The sequence below is a fragment of the Parus major genome, chromosome 5, assembly GCF_001522545.3.
Source record: "Parus major isolate Abel chromosome 5, Parus_major1.1, whole genome shotgun sequence".
NCBI lineage: Eukaryota > Metazoa > Chordata > Aves > Passeriformes > Paridae > Parus > Parus major.
Genome location: NC_031774.1, coordinates 55,503,359 through 55,517,811, shown reverse-complemented (window position 1 = coordinate 55,517,811; position 14,453 = coordinate 55,503,359). Strand labels below are relative to the sequence as shown.

At 44.0% G+C, this 14,453-nt stretch overlaps 1 protein-coding gene across 1 annotated transcript in view; it reads left to right on the top strand.

The window, feature by feature from the left end:
- RHOJ (ras homolog family member J) overlaps window positions 1-14,453 on the top strand; it is a 61,202-nt gene that overhangs the window by 37,882 nt on the left and 8,867 nt on the right. Inside the window, exons 2-4 of the mRNA XM_015631809.1 lie at window positions 6,823-6,881; window positions 12,994-13,158; window positions 14,252-14,347. Coding sequence (XP_015487295.1) covers window positions 6,823-6,881; window positions 12,994-13,158; window positions 14,252-14,347 — 320 coding nt within the window. The remainder of the gene's footprint in view (window positions 1-6,822; window positions 6,882-12,993; window positions 13,159-14,251; window positions 14,348-14,453) is intronic.

Sequence of the window (14,453 nt, the reverse complement as noted above, 5' to 3'; positions counted from 1 at the left end):
ACACTGTCTGGTCACAGCAACTGCTCAACAAAAAATTTGGAAAACAGATGCAAGAATGATTCAAGAATAAGAAAATATGCCTTTTAGGAAGATAAGCTAGATAAGCTTTTTAGAGCAGAATAAATGATGCTATGAATCCTATCTGGCTTTAGAATCACTACATGTCTGTGGCCTAAAGACAAAGCAGCAAATTCCTCACCACCTCATTAGACCAAGGGCTACATGGAGTGAAATCAGCTGAATCCCAGCCCTGGAGGCCTCTGTGCTCCCACCACAGGGAACAGACTGGAAATGTTTTTCAGATATTGTAAATATCAGATGGGCAGAAGTATTTGCTCAGCAGAACATAGATCTCATCCATTGATGAGGTGACAGGAAATGGTGAGGTTTACCCAGAGCCCTTGTTTTGGAAACCACTGGCTCTCAGAGGTCTGTGTGTGACTGGTGGTAGATGATTACAGGAGGAATTAAAAGCATTTAGTAAAATTTACATATAAAGTGGGGAATTTAGGCCAGTTATAGGGTAAAATAGCATGCTTTTGATTGTCTTTTCAGAAGAATGTAGCTAAGCTGTAGGGTTGGGGTAAAACATTGATTTGGCTGTAATCGAATTTTGCTCGTCATGAAGGAGGGAGCAGGGAGACATTCCTTGAGCATCAAGTCACTTGAATTCCTGGACATGACCCCTATGCATGGAAGTGAAGGAAGGGCCAGGCTTGAGTCACAGACCCTCAGTGAGCCAAGGGTTCTGTAACACCAGCTCTAGGTGTTACCACCAGCTCTTACCTGCCCTGGATGTGTTGGCCATTAAATATTGCAGGATTGCCCTTCAGCCAAAGCAAAAGGGGTATTTCCAAAGGCAACACTGCAAGAGAGCCTTCTGACTAAAGTAGCAACCAGTCACAGAGCTCAGCTGAGCTGATTGCCATGGATTGGCCTGGATGTCTGTCCTAAAGGTCTTTCTTACTCTTTTCTTTTTCTTTTTTACTGACTTCCTTTGGTGGCTGCTGGATTGTAGCATCCCCAGGGTTTTGATTTGCAGTTTCCAGAGCATTCCCACCTTCAGCTGCAGCAGTGCAACATCTTCTGAAGGGTGGTCCACAGCAACAGAAATTAAGTTTCCCAGACAGTGACGCAAACAAAATCAAAGCAGTGTGTGACACCTAATCCCTGAGTTTCATTTTCTCCACCTGGATTAGTTAAAGAAAGATATTCTGAAGAAAAATATTACCCAAAATAGGATTCAGAAATGCCCATGAGACACTTAGAAGGTGCTATAAAAATGCACTGCCCACATTCACTTTGTTTTCTATGGAATATTCAAAGGTCCTATTTCTTAAAGCCTGAGATACGTAGTTCCAGTTCAGTTACTTGGATGCCTGACCATTATGGGAACCAAAGGGAATTAGGGATCTGAATATCTTTGATCTAAATGCCTCTGAGGTGTTTTTTGAGTTTCAGTCCCTAGCTGGGACAGGGATCCCCAGATTCCAACCACAGAGACCCTTATTTAGGAGCTATGCAGTACAAAAAGAAGACAATTTATAAACCAGATTTTTGAAATCACTCTTCCTCAAAAAAGCTTCTACCAGAACACTCCTCTCCTGACTGGGGTAAGCTCCAGAGAGCAGAAGACATCTGTAGAGTGGAGGGGAATTCCCAGTTCATTACAGGAGATTTCACAAAACTGCATTTAGGAAGGAAAAATGATACCCAGCGATATAGTCAGTATCCCCAGGGACATCAGCTGCTGGAGAACGGACCACATTCACTGCATAAGCAACTTCACACCACAGAAATTACCCTGAAAGGTGCCTTAGAAGCAATTTGCTGACCAAGATCTGTCCTTTTGTGCATGTTCTGATTTTATCCTTTTTTCCCAGCTGAAAAAGAAACAGACTTGGGCATTTCTAGTGCCAGCAGGTCACCCGTATAAGAACTGCAGTTGTTCTTATACGGGTGGCCATCCCATGGAGTGTTCAAGGTCAGGCTGGATGGGGCACTGAGCAACCTGGTCTAGTGCCAGATATCCCTGCCCATGGCAGGGGGCTGGGGACTAGACTGTCTTTAAAGTCCCTTCCATCCCAGTTGTTTTATCATTTTATGATCAGTCTGTGTTCAGTAACATTCAGCAGGTACATGTAATCATAGTGAGCAGTCAAATACACAGATTAATATTCAGAGTTTGTTGGCTAGGGCAGATGGCCCCTCTGAAAATTTGAGGCTTGAAGCAGACTAATTTGCCCAAAACCATGAGAAAGTCTTTCCACCCAGGCAGGTGCCACTATCCCTGCTTGCTCACAGACTTCTGGCTTCTTTCTCTGAAGCAGCTGGACCTTAATATGTTGGCAGGAAGGCACTAGAATAAATAGGTTACTTTTCCCATCTGATGTCACGTTAGACACTGCTTGGCTGTTGTGTATTCTGGCTGGTGGCTTCACAGTCTTTGGGTTCTGCAAGCACTTCTTCACTGGCACGGAAAAATTCCCCCTGATGTGCAAATCCACTCTCCCGTGCCACAGCTAAGCGTGGCTGAGATATTTCATCTTAGCTTGGTGTCATACCAGAGATTTATGTGTTGCTCTGCTCCATTAATCAAACTTAAGATGTTCTGAGAGTTCAGCAGACAATTTATGTCCCATTTCTGTCAGTGCAGGGCATGAACATTGCTGCTGTCTGGCTGAAGGGCTCTTCCACGGGTGCAGTTCAGCCCTGAAAAGTTACCAAGCAAAGCACAATGGGAGAAGAGCTTGGCAAAGGTTGGCCACTGACAGGTGGATCTGGAGCAATCTGGGCATCAGGAACATCAATGAAAATTGTCACATTGTCCCCAGAAACACCAACTAAGTACAGATTTAAAACCAGAGCTCCCAGCTCAGACCAGTTCATGGTCCACACACCAGGTCCATCCCACACAATATCCATCTACACCTTGCCCTTCTGCTGTGGTGGTCAAGCTCTGTGTTGAGGTCCATTAGCAGAACCCCTGACACACAGACCTGTGACAAAGCCTTGGAAGTCACCCAAAATAATTATTCAAACTCTAGTAAGCAATACCCAGCTAGTTTATAACCTAGCAATTATTTTTAAAGCAGTGTTTTACACATTCTGCACTTGGTTAAAACCACCTAGTGATGGGAGGAGAACATCTGCCCTGCTGCATCATCTGGTGCAACCCAGACTGGGGAGAAATGAGGGCCAGGACTGTGCAAATATTCAGCCTCATTTTACTACAGTCCCTACTGCACTCAGTGTTAAAGGCCAGGTCGTTTCAGTGCTTAATCAATATATCAATATAGTCAGTAAATAACAAGGAGAGTTCATATTTGTCTTGTTACTCCAAGACTGCTCATAAAGTCGAGTTCATGGTCCTGTAAAGGATCCTGCATTACCCCAGTGCCTGGGAAGGAATTCTTCATTGGCTTCCCATAGGCCTGTCCACTGAGAGAACAGGAAAAGATAGTAACAGGGTAAGTAAGAGTGAACTGGAATAAAGCCAAAAGTCAGGCCTAGAAATCTAGCAGGGCAATCTCAGCTTATAAATGTGACCCATCAGATGGATACTCCAAATAGACTTTTGCCTGACAGAGGCAGAGTGATAAACTCGTGGTATAAAAACACCATGAAGGTTTCACAGGCAAAAGCCATTTGTTTTCACATCTGTTCTCCCTGTTTGAAAGTGTGGTGGAAATTTTAGCACCAATACATTAATCTGGACGTCACTGTTTCAACAGCCAGGGATCATTTGATTTGCCAGTGTGAGCCATTTGGTCCCCACTGCATTTAGAGCCAGGAAAACAAAGACAACACTCAAGGTTTAGCCAACAAGGCAGTTTTGCTGGGGTGGTAGTTGCAAATTCAAAGGTGATATGGGCAGGAAGAATATCCTCTGATGATAAGACAGGTTAGGACAATTGACAAGAAGAAAGAAAATATAAAGTTTTATGGGCAAAAGAAAAAGCAGAGTAGGGGGAGAAAAAGGGTGAGGGGGAGTGAAAAGGAAAGAAAGGGAGAAAAAGAAAGAGAAAAAGTAAAAATATAGGACTGGTGCAATGCAGAAATTCACAGCAGGACCCATAAGGGACAAGATGCTAGAAGGAAAATTGAAGTGTGATATGTAAGCTTGGTAGATTCAGGATGTATTTTTCCAAGATCCCTTGCAATTCTTATCCCTGGTGTGGGGGAAGAGTAATGGTAGGACACCACCAATCTCTTTATTCCCCCTCAGCATTTCCCAGAGGTGACCAAGAGCCAAACTGAACTGCACAAAGCATCAATCACTGCTCAGTGTGTGGCTCCGCAGACCTGCTGCAAAACATCCACTGTGACTTCATGGACCACAAAGCACAGATAAGAGTCTAGGAGTTATATCCTTCTGGCAAAGCGTAGCACACTCGAGGTGGACTGATCCTCTATCCAAACAGCTTATCTCCAAACCATATTAATTACAGGAACACAGCAGCAATTTGTATCTGCACCAGGGCTTTTTGCCAGTGCAGCTCTCTCAGTCAGATGCCACCAAGTAAGAAATGGGCCAGCAAAGATTCACAGCAGAGTAAATTTCAGTGCAGCTTTTAAGTTTTTTACGTGCTGAAGACGTGAGCTGATCTTTGCAAGCAGGACCCAACCCAGTTTGTCTGTGCTCAGGGTGAGCCAGCAGAAGAGGCAGAGCTGGATAACCCTGTCAGCACTGATGTATGGCACATGTCTCTTCATATTCATCAGAAACATCAGCTGACCTGCACCTCCATGTGCCTCACAGCTGTCCTAAGCTTCCCACTTTGGAGGGCTCCATGCAAATGCACCAAGGACTGAGAGTGCAACTGCTGTTTTGCTGTTTGCAGTCCTAGAAACCACGTGTCCTCTGAACACCACCTCGGCCAGCTGTGCATTGCAGCTGGAAAATTGCCTTCAGCTAAGGGTACATCTTCCCACAGCTGGTCCTTGAGAAGAGTAAAATCTGCAGAGCAGGTCTGGCTCCTGCATTTCTTGGCACAAGGGTGGATTGGAGGCTTGCCAAGGTTGCAACTGGGGGGAAAACAAAGCACATTTCCCACTGTCTCTGGTGAGCTGTGCTGACCACCTGTAACCCCCACTGCTTCTGAGAAGGCAGCTAAGAAAAGCAGGAGTGCTGCCAGGAACTTACACAGTTCATACCCCTGCTGGGACATTCTGGGATTCCCTAGACCTCAAGAAGTTGAAAACCATGGCACCAGGGAGGATTATTTTAAATTTTTTATTCAAGTCAGGTTGAAGAAAGAGGATGGAGCATCCGGACTGCCTCCTGTTTGTGTCGGTGCCCATCTCCCCACTCTTGTACTTCTTCCCCAAGCTCTTCCACCCTTGGGCATCCATGCCCAATGTCCCTGAGTTCCCCTGGGAGCTGTGCAGAGCTACCTCTGAGGTGAGGAGAGGGAGCTCTCTCCCCTTCCCCACCTCCTCTTCCCGTGCACACAAGGCAGCCCCAGCAGTGGCTGAGTGCAGCCCATCCTGCTCTCATCAGCAAGTCTGCTCCTCACTGAGCCTTCCAGGATGTCAGGTTTGCTCTGTTTATGTGCTGACAACACTACTGTGTTTCTCTGCAATCAAATAAAGCTGCTGAATAGTCAGCCTGTCCAGTCACACTGGCAGAGACTTTCAGTCCAAGGGATTTCAAACAGAACATTGTTCCCAAGTGCAGGAGTTATTAAATTCCATAAATGTGTAGCTGCTTTTCCACTACAAATTTTATCAGAAAAAAAATAAATATCAGCAAGATACTGGGTGATGTTTTCAAGTCTCTTTTTTTGTCCAAAATAACTATTACTCATTCCCATCCCTCATTAATTGCAAGTTGTGATCACCTGATGGGCACCAGTCTGAGCCTCTTCCCCCGTTCCTGACAAAGCTTTATGTTCATTCCTATGTTCAGCCACTTGTCCTGGTGTTTAAAAAAAATAATAGTCCATATGCTGCAACAATATCATTATTTTAAGCAACCTTCCTGACAAATGTTTGAAAGCTTCCTGTTGACTAATGGGTGGAACTGGACTGCCCTCCTTTCTTCCCAGTTGAGTAATAATGATTTAAGCAGATTAACTGATTAACGAAATGTCATTAACCCAGATCATGTCCTTTACACAAAATACCACTGGTTACAGGAATCAGCTAATAATGGGGTTCATCCAAAGGCAATAAGAAAACATTTTTGTCAATGTCAAAATTTGTCATTGGGCTCAAAATGAAGTTCAATCTGATTTCTGCTAAAGGAGTAAATATGCTGGATGTGATCAGCAAACTAAGCCGTGCTTTCTTTCATTTGTAACAGAATGTGGTCAACAACCCTGAAAATATTCAAGCTCTTCTTCCTTCCTGTCCTTCAAATCATCTACCACATAGCCCTAGGTACTAAATACTGCCACTAAACACCTGCAACATTTCACAGCCTGGAAGAAATGAAATAATAAAAAACCCCTCCCGGTGATCCTTGCCCACCCCACCCCAATGCCCATGGTGGGGAGACAGGCATCCATTCAAGTCCAGGATGTTTGGTTGGTGGCAGTAGAGACAGGCAAAGGTCCCCCTGTCTCTGGGATCCCGATGGCAGCAGTGTGTGCAGCTCATCACCCTTGGCTTTGTGTACAGAAATAAGATCTTGACATAACAGGTTTGCTTTTGCTGTGACTTAGGTTGCCTTTAGTTTGGGTTGAATAGATGTGCTTGGTTCAGGATGCCCAATGGGGGACACGTGCTAATGTGTCTGCTGGCATTTTGGGATTAAAACACATCAAAATGAGGCCACTGGCTTGTGCATAAACAACATTTCTTGTTTCTCTCTTCCAGTAACCGTGACTGTGGGAGGACAACAACACTTGCTGGGGCTTTATGATACTGCAGGGCAGGTAAAGGACTGCAAAACATTTCTCATTTTCCTTTCCTAAGGTTTATTTTTTGCTATCATACACTGGGGTTTGTTGTTCATGTTTGTGGATTTTGTTGGGGGTTTTTTCACAAATAATAACAATCAGTTTTGAATTGTAATGGCTGAGCTGCTGACCTTCTCCCTTTTGTTTTCAGTCTGTTTCAGCAGTAAAGTACATATAAATACACTCATTCCTAAGACTGTATTTTTCCTAATCAAAAAAACAAAGCCTGATGAGGCTGTGCAACACCCCATATATCCACCTCCTACGGCAAATACAAAGTTTTTTGTAGTCAGTATTTTCTTACCTTTGCCACATGGTGGCATTGAGGATACAGAGAATAATTCCCATTTTCAAGAGCAGAAAACTGGTATAATTCAACACCAGTCTATCAGTCACCAGCTGTTGACTTTTTAAGTGGTAACCCAGCGAGGTTTGCATCCATCCCAACATCCCAATGTTCTTCTCCCAGGACATGGGTGTCCATTACAAGAGAGTCTGTGTCCCATCTTATCCCATCCCTACTTACATTTAGAATGCTCTTTCCACTGTCCACACTCTGATATGGTGTGATTGCAGTCAAAGCTTGAGGAATAATTTAACCCCCTGGAGAGGAGGAGAAATTATTTCTCATTGCTTTGCCAGCAGAAGAGCAGAAGAAAGGGCAGGGAGCAACACATTTTTTGTGCTGAAATTTCCCTCTCCTGACTCCAAATGCTGGTGAGTGACAAAATAAAGAAAGGGATATAGTCTGCAGAGAAACCTTGCAAAAAATCATCTGCTGAGAGTGGAGGGAGCAGGTTCCAGGTTCCTCACAGACTGGAATGTTGTAACTCACATCCACCAGCTCCTGCAGTCAGAGCTGACACTGAAGCCAGGAGGAGAGAAAGCAGATTTGGGAACTTGCTTCACTCTCTCTGGGTTCCAGCAGCCCTGGGTGTAGGGCTCTGCTTTCACCAGGAGCTCTTCTTGGCTGTACTGTTTTTGGCCATGACTGACTGCTATGAAAGGCACAAACAGCACAGAAGGAGACCCTCCTGTCTGCAAAAGGCCACTGCTTGCAGAATATACTTTGCAGCACTATGCAGAGAGATCAAAAAACCCACACCAGAACAGACTGTCACTTACAGAAAAACCTGCACTCAGCAGAACTGGGGCTTTGATGCTTCGGGTTTCACTTTCTTTAATCTTATTCTTATCATGTTTCTGTAGGCAGAAGCAGTCTTAGCTGGTTTGGTGGCCCTCACAGACCACACATCTTTCTTATCCACATGGTGCAACCAGATGATCCAAAGGCCAATCCCAAAATATAACTCATGTCATTGCCCCATGTCCAAAGTCTGTTCAGTCTTTTATTCTGTGTTCACAAACTCCGAGCCTGTGTCACGATCCATCAGCCCTGCAAGCCTTTGAGAGCCAGACTGGAGTTATATTCAGTTCCCAGTCAGTTTTCACCCCATGCCTTAATATTCCTACTTGTTTTGTAGGGCTGACAGTTCCACCTGCCACCCATTTCCGCAGCAACACCTCCTCTCATTTGTCCTCCTGAGCCAGAAGGAGCACTCAGCTCTCTCTTTGACAAGTCTCACCCCTCCATCCATTCCTCCACATCATTTTGCCATCCCCTGCTTCAAACTAGACAGTTCACCACCTGCCTCCATACCTTTTCTCTAACTCAGCAAGCTCATGTCCCTTCCAGACCCTGGTCCAGAGGATGTGGCCATCTAGCCAGAGCTCAGAGCGTGAATCAGCCCTTGATGACTAGATTGTCTCCGTGGAGGCTGGAGGGATGATGCTTCCCACATGCTCCAGTTATAACAACAGATCATCTGGGTTGTTTCCTCCCTCCTTCTCCTTGTGCTGTGTGGCTTTCCAAAGGCATCAGTGTGAAGTCATAGCCAGAAATAGCCCTTGACACTGCGATGCTATAAAACATATGCTAATGAAATAACAATTGGAAAATGTACTCCTGCAGCAGGACCCTCTGTCAGCCTGAAGGGAGAGCTGGCAGAGACCCCAGATTTGAGGTATCTGGCTTTCTGTATCCCTAGCACAAACGGTTCTAGGAGGAAAAACTGTGGTCTTTTTGCTGGGCTGGACTCAGGTGCAAAATGTTTTAGCAGAGTGTAAAAGAGATCAACACAGCAACAACATAAAAACAAAACAAAAAAAAAACCAGTTTTGCTACATTTTTTGGGACCCAAACACTGCTGAGCTGATGGCAGAGATGGAGGAGAGGGAGCAGCACAGCTGATCTCAGCCCTGGCAAGTCACAGGCAGATAACACAGCAAGGCCAGGTCTGGCACTGGCATTTCCAGGCCAAACCAGTGGCCAGGCAGAGTTAATTGGGAAGCCTCCAGCTCCCTAAATAGCAGACAGCACAATGCAAGCATGAGCTGGGAAAATAAACAGATAAATATAAATTATTGATCAGCCACAGCCCAAGACTGGAAGGATTTGTGTCCCTTCCCAAACACAGCAGTCACTCTCTTCAGCAGCCCTCCCTGGATGTGCCCCATACCCATATAAATGTCCAGCCCCTTTTTTGTATTATTTATTAACTTCAACCATGTCTGAATGAGAAATGACCCTGTAGGGCTGTCCTTTCTAAAGGTCCATTGCAAGGTTTTACAGCCTTCTCCTGGAGAGCAGGTACAGAGAAGAGGTCCTTGTGATGTGGTCTGGAGAATTCTGTGCATGTACAGGAGCCCAGATTGACTCTTATCAATGATATTTGTGTTTTAACCCATCTGTGAAAAATTCCATGTGCCCTGGTGGGAGGTGAGACCTCTGCTATGAGATGTATGGCTGTCCCTGCTTACAACTTATATAATGTTCTGTGCTAATAGCTCAAATCAGGAATGCTCTTCCTGAAAAAGGATTTTCTAGGGATTCGGAAGGAACAAGGAAAATATAATTAAATGCATGCTCCTGTAGCTGTCACAGCCAGGCAGAGTGCTCATGGCTTTAATCTGTAGTTTTAATGGTACAGTAAGTCCCAGCCCCTCTAAATACGCACGTCTGGAATATTGAAACTGGCTAAATTTAGCCAATTTCTTCCCAAAACTCCTAGATGAGGATTCCTTGAGGCTTGCTGCCACCGTGTGGCTCGTTCGGGAGCCTGGCTTGCAGCAGCTAAAATAAAAACAGAAACATAGAAAGGATCTTTGCCTTGCACCCAGTATCAGCCCGTGGTGGCTGTGCCACAATCAGTCTCAGGTTTGATGTTCTGGGTTAAAATAATGTCCCATAATCCAGCCAGGCTTTCCTAACCCACTAAAATGCCTCTACAATGCAATTTCTCCTCTGATCCCATCACCTTGGCATCTACTTTGTCTCTATTAACCTCTGCTGGGAGCTGGCTGACATCCCCAGAGCTTTGGATAAATCTCCTGTCACTGACTTTGCTTCCTCATGAACTGCATCACTGGTGTTCCCACAAACACCTCTGAGGGGCTTTATCCTGCTATTCCTTGAATGTAGAGAATGTATCCACTTTCTTGGGAGGTGATAGATCCAAACATTTCTGCTTGTAAATCCTTCTTGAGATCCACGCTTTCTATGCCACTGGAAAGACATCATTTTGTCAGCTAAAAATACCCTGGTTTTACCCCAAATACTGTGACTGTGAGGGCTGAAGGTTTTGATTTATTTAAATTTATTTAAATGAGGATTTACTCTCCCTGTCAAAGTGGGCTTAGGACAATGAACACCCAGTTAGACAAAACAAAACAAAATGTTTGTGTTTTAAGGTGCTTTTTTAAACTTTCCTTTCCTGACACAGAGCTAAATTTGGGCTCATGCTTCTTTTCAGAATAAATAATTAAAGTTTTGAGGATTTTTTTTTTAGAAAGAGTTGGTGCAAACAGTTTTTGAGTAATTTATTAGTATATTTTGGAAACTAGTGCTGATGCAGAAGTAGTCTGGGTCAATTCATTACTGTATAGTCAGGGGAAAAGAGACTTTAGAAAAGTGATCTACCAATCTCAATTCACAATTAAGTCCTCACATTTGTTGACTCAATCAAAGCAAGGCAGAAGTAAGGCTGCACTGAAACATCATCTATTCTGACACACACTGATACAGTCCTGCATCACTTTCTCCTGCAGGACAGATAGCACCTTGCATCGTTCCTGCCCCTAATGTGGGTTTTCCCTGCCTAAAATAAATGTTCTTAAGACTGAGAAACAGCACCCAGGAGTCTTTTTTCCACCCTTTTACTAGCTTTATTTCCTTTTATTAACCAGTCCAACCTGCAAAGCAAATCCACACCATTTTCACACAGTTATAACCAAACTGACCAGACTGCAGAGATTTGAGACTTGTCCAGAATGCAGAAACTACAAACTCCAGATCTACATCGCAGTCAGGCTTGACAGCAGCATGTATTATTGTTTCCCACACTCCAACTTTGTGTTTCTTTCCCCTTTTTTTAAATTCTGGACCCCCTAGAAAAGCCTTTGGAACAGATGTATCCCCTCTAAAAAGCATCTGTTTCATTGCACTGAAGTTTTCTAACAGGTTTCATTGAACAGCACCCTCCAGACACAGCTACAAATGCTCTCACTGTCAGAAAGAGCCACGCTGTCCCTTTCACTTGGCTTGCAAAACCTCTGCTTGCTCTCAGCTTCTCAAGCCTACAAACAGACCTAAATTCTTCCTTGAAATTCAGCTATCAAAGCCAGCTCACAACATATCACAGCTGTGATTCGAGTGTTTGAAAGTTCACCCTCTCCACCACCATCCCATGGAGAAAACACCTCTCCTTCCACCATCCACAGCCTGTGGAAACACAAAATCACCCACAGTGAGTACCCAGGTGCTGCAGGCTGGCTGTGATCTGATTTCTGCTTTCAGGATGAGTGTCTTCTGCAGACTGGCACATTGCTGTGCACCATGCAGGGCTATACAGCATCCCCTTCTGCACCAGCCTCTCCACAGATAACACAAACTAAACTTGTTCACACAATCACAGGATGATTGAGGTGGAAGAGACCTTCAAAATCATCTAATCACACACACACCCCACCAGGGATAGGGACACTTTTCACTAGACCAGGTTGCTCACAGCCCCGTCCAGCGTGGCTTTGAACACTTCCAGATATGGGGCATCTTTCAGCTCTTTTTGGTAAAATGCTAAAAACTCAGCAGCCTTGTCCTGTGAAGGGGGTTCCCCTCGTCTTCAGCAGCCATGTGTGTTGGAGTCTGGAATGCAGAGTTTGTGCCCTTGTTTCTGATACTTAGCTATAAGATCTAGAAAAACACTGAATTTCATATAATATGAAATTCATGACCATGTTTTCATGGTGAAACATGAAAACAAATGTTAAAGTTAGATAGAAAAAGCTAAAAGAGTAAGTGTGTAGATTAGAAAGTTTTTTTAAATCACTGGGTGAAAAAGTTAGTTTAGAGAACAGAAGACAAGATGGAGGATTTAGGGTGTTGTACTTTGTCCCTTCTTCTTTCTTCTTCATGTTCATCTCCTAGAGGTTTTTGGGTAATAGTAAGTGATTGGATAGAAAATGCCACAGTGCATCACAGAGGTGATGGGTCATTGGGTCATTAAGAAAAATAATATACGTGTCTATTGTTAATTGGGTAAAAATAGGTATAAAGATAAAAGAACTGCGTAGTTCGGGGCCATTTTGTGCATCAGACACGAAGTGAGCCACAAGGCCTTGTTTGTACCATCAGAAGAAAGAAATGTACCAGATTGCAAAGATTAACCTTGTGTAACCAGCCTGGAGAGACCTGTTAAGTTTTGTGATCACCTGTTAATAAACACGAGAAACAAGATTTTAACGAGCTTGGGAGTTTTCTTCAAATCATAAGAACTGAGATAAGCAGGGCTCCCCACGAGGAAGGATCCCAAGAGAATTAAGTCCAAAGGAGTCTGAGAAATCAAAGAATAAAAAGAAAAATACAGAAGAAATGTAGCAGAAACAGAGAAACAGAAAAAGGACTTTTTAGAGAAAAGTTACAACGTGGAGCTTAGAAGTGTGAATGAGTATGGGCAGTGTTGACCACTTCATCACACCCCACTTGCAGCCATCCCCTCCTTGTGACACTCTTACTGTTCTCCCCTGGCAGGAGGACTACAACCAGCTGAGACCCCTGTCCTACCCCAACACAGACGTGTTCCTGATCTGCTTCTCGGTGGTGAATCCTGCCTCCTACCACAACGTGCAGGAGGAGTGGGTGCCCGAGCTGAAGGTCTGCATGCCCAACGTGCCTTACGTCCTCATAGGAACTCAGGTAAAGCTTCTCCCGGGCTTTTACCTGGGCTCTCTGGAAAGCTTTCCTATTTAACTCATGGGAAATTCAGCCAGATTTTTCCCATTATAGGAAAACTCAGGGACAGGGAATGGAAGCCAACATGCAAGTGTCCAGACTAGCAATCATCCCATCTTTTTATTCAAATGTATGTTAATGTGGTTACAAGTCATAAATACCTATAGGGAGAAAAGTTGTCGTACAGGTCTCTAATGAGGAAAAAAAAAACCCATCAAACTTTGTGGCTAGAAGCTGAAGATAAACTTCAAACTAAATTTTAAGAATGGGAGTAATTAGCCAAATGACATGGGAAGGAAGTAGCCTTCCTTCATGCTTTTACATCAACATTACCACTGGTGACTCACCATCCTGTTTGTATTACAGTGATTGTCAGACTGAATGATCAAACCTCTTCATTTTGGCCTTAAAATCTATGAATCTGTCAATCAAATAAAAATGCCTTAAATATGGGTTTCTTACCAAGACACAAAGTGGATAGAGACTGTGAGGGTAAGGATCCAACCACATGGAAAATGTCAGAGCACTGGACAGTAACCTAAGTCAAATTAGAGAACAGATAAAGTTCTAGTCAAAACCAAAATCATCATGCCACAGGAAAGCCAAATAATTCAAACACTGTTTTCTACACTGGTATAATCTAAAACACCCATTTAAAAATAACAACATTATCCTTTGGATCACACAGTCTGAAAATGGACAGGTTTGAAATGCCTTACTCTGATGTCTTCCGTGGAAATAAAGGATTTTGTTTCAAGTCAGACTGAGCTGTGTCTGTCTGGCCTGTCAGGGAGGGGTTTGGGTGATGAAGTGCAGGGTTGCAGTAGCTTCCCCTACCAGTGGGGCTCTTTCCTGAAGCAGACCCATCTGAGCACCTGCAAAGGAGAACTAATTTATGGTAAACTGAAAAAAAAAAAAAAAAAGGTAAGTAAATATAAAATTAATTTCTGAAGTATCACTTGAGTAGAGAGTGATACATATGCCCTGATGTGGGTCTGTAAAGCCATGAATATCAGCTTCAAGAATTACAGCACAGATTTTATGTATTTTCCGCTAGATTGATCTCCGGGATGATCCCAAGACTTTGGCACGGCTGCTTTACATGAAGGAGAAACCACTCACCTATGAGCATGGAGTGAAGCTGGCAAAGGAGGTAACAGCTTCTCCTGATGCCATGTGAAGCTGACTGATCTCAGCTTCCCACCAGGTTTCTTTCATTCAAGGCTCCTCCAAAGCTCATTGGGGCCAGACAGAGATTA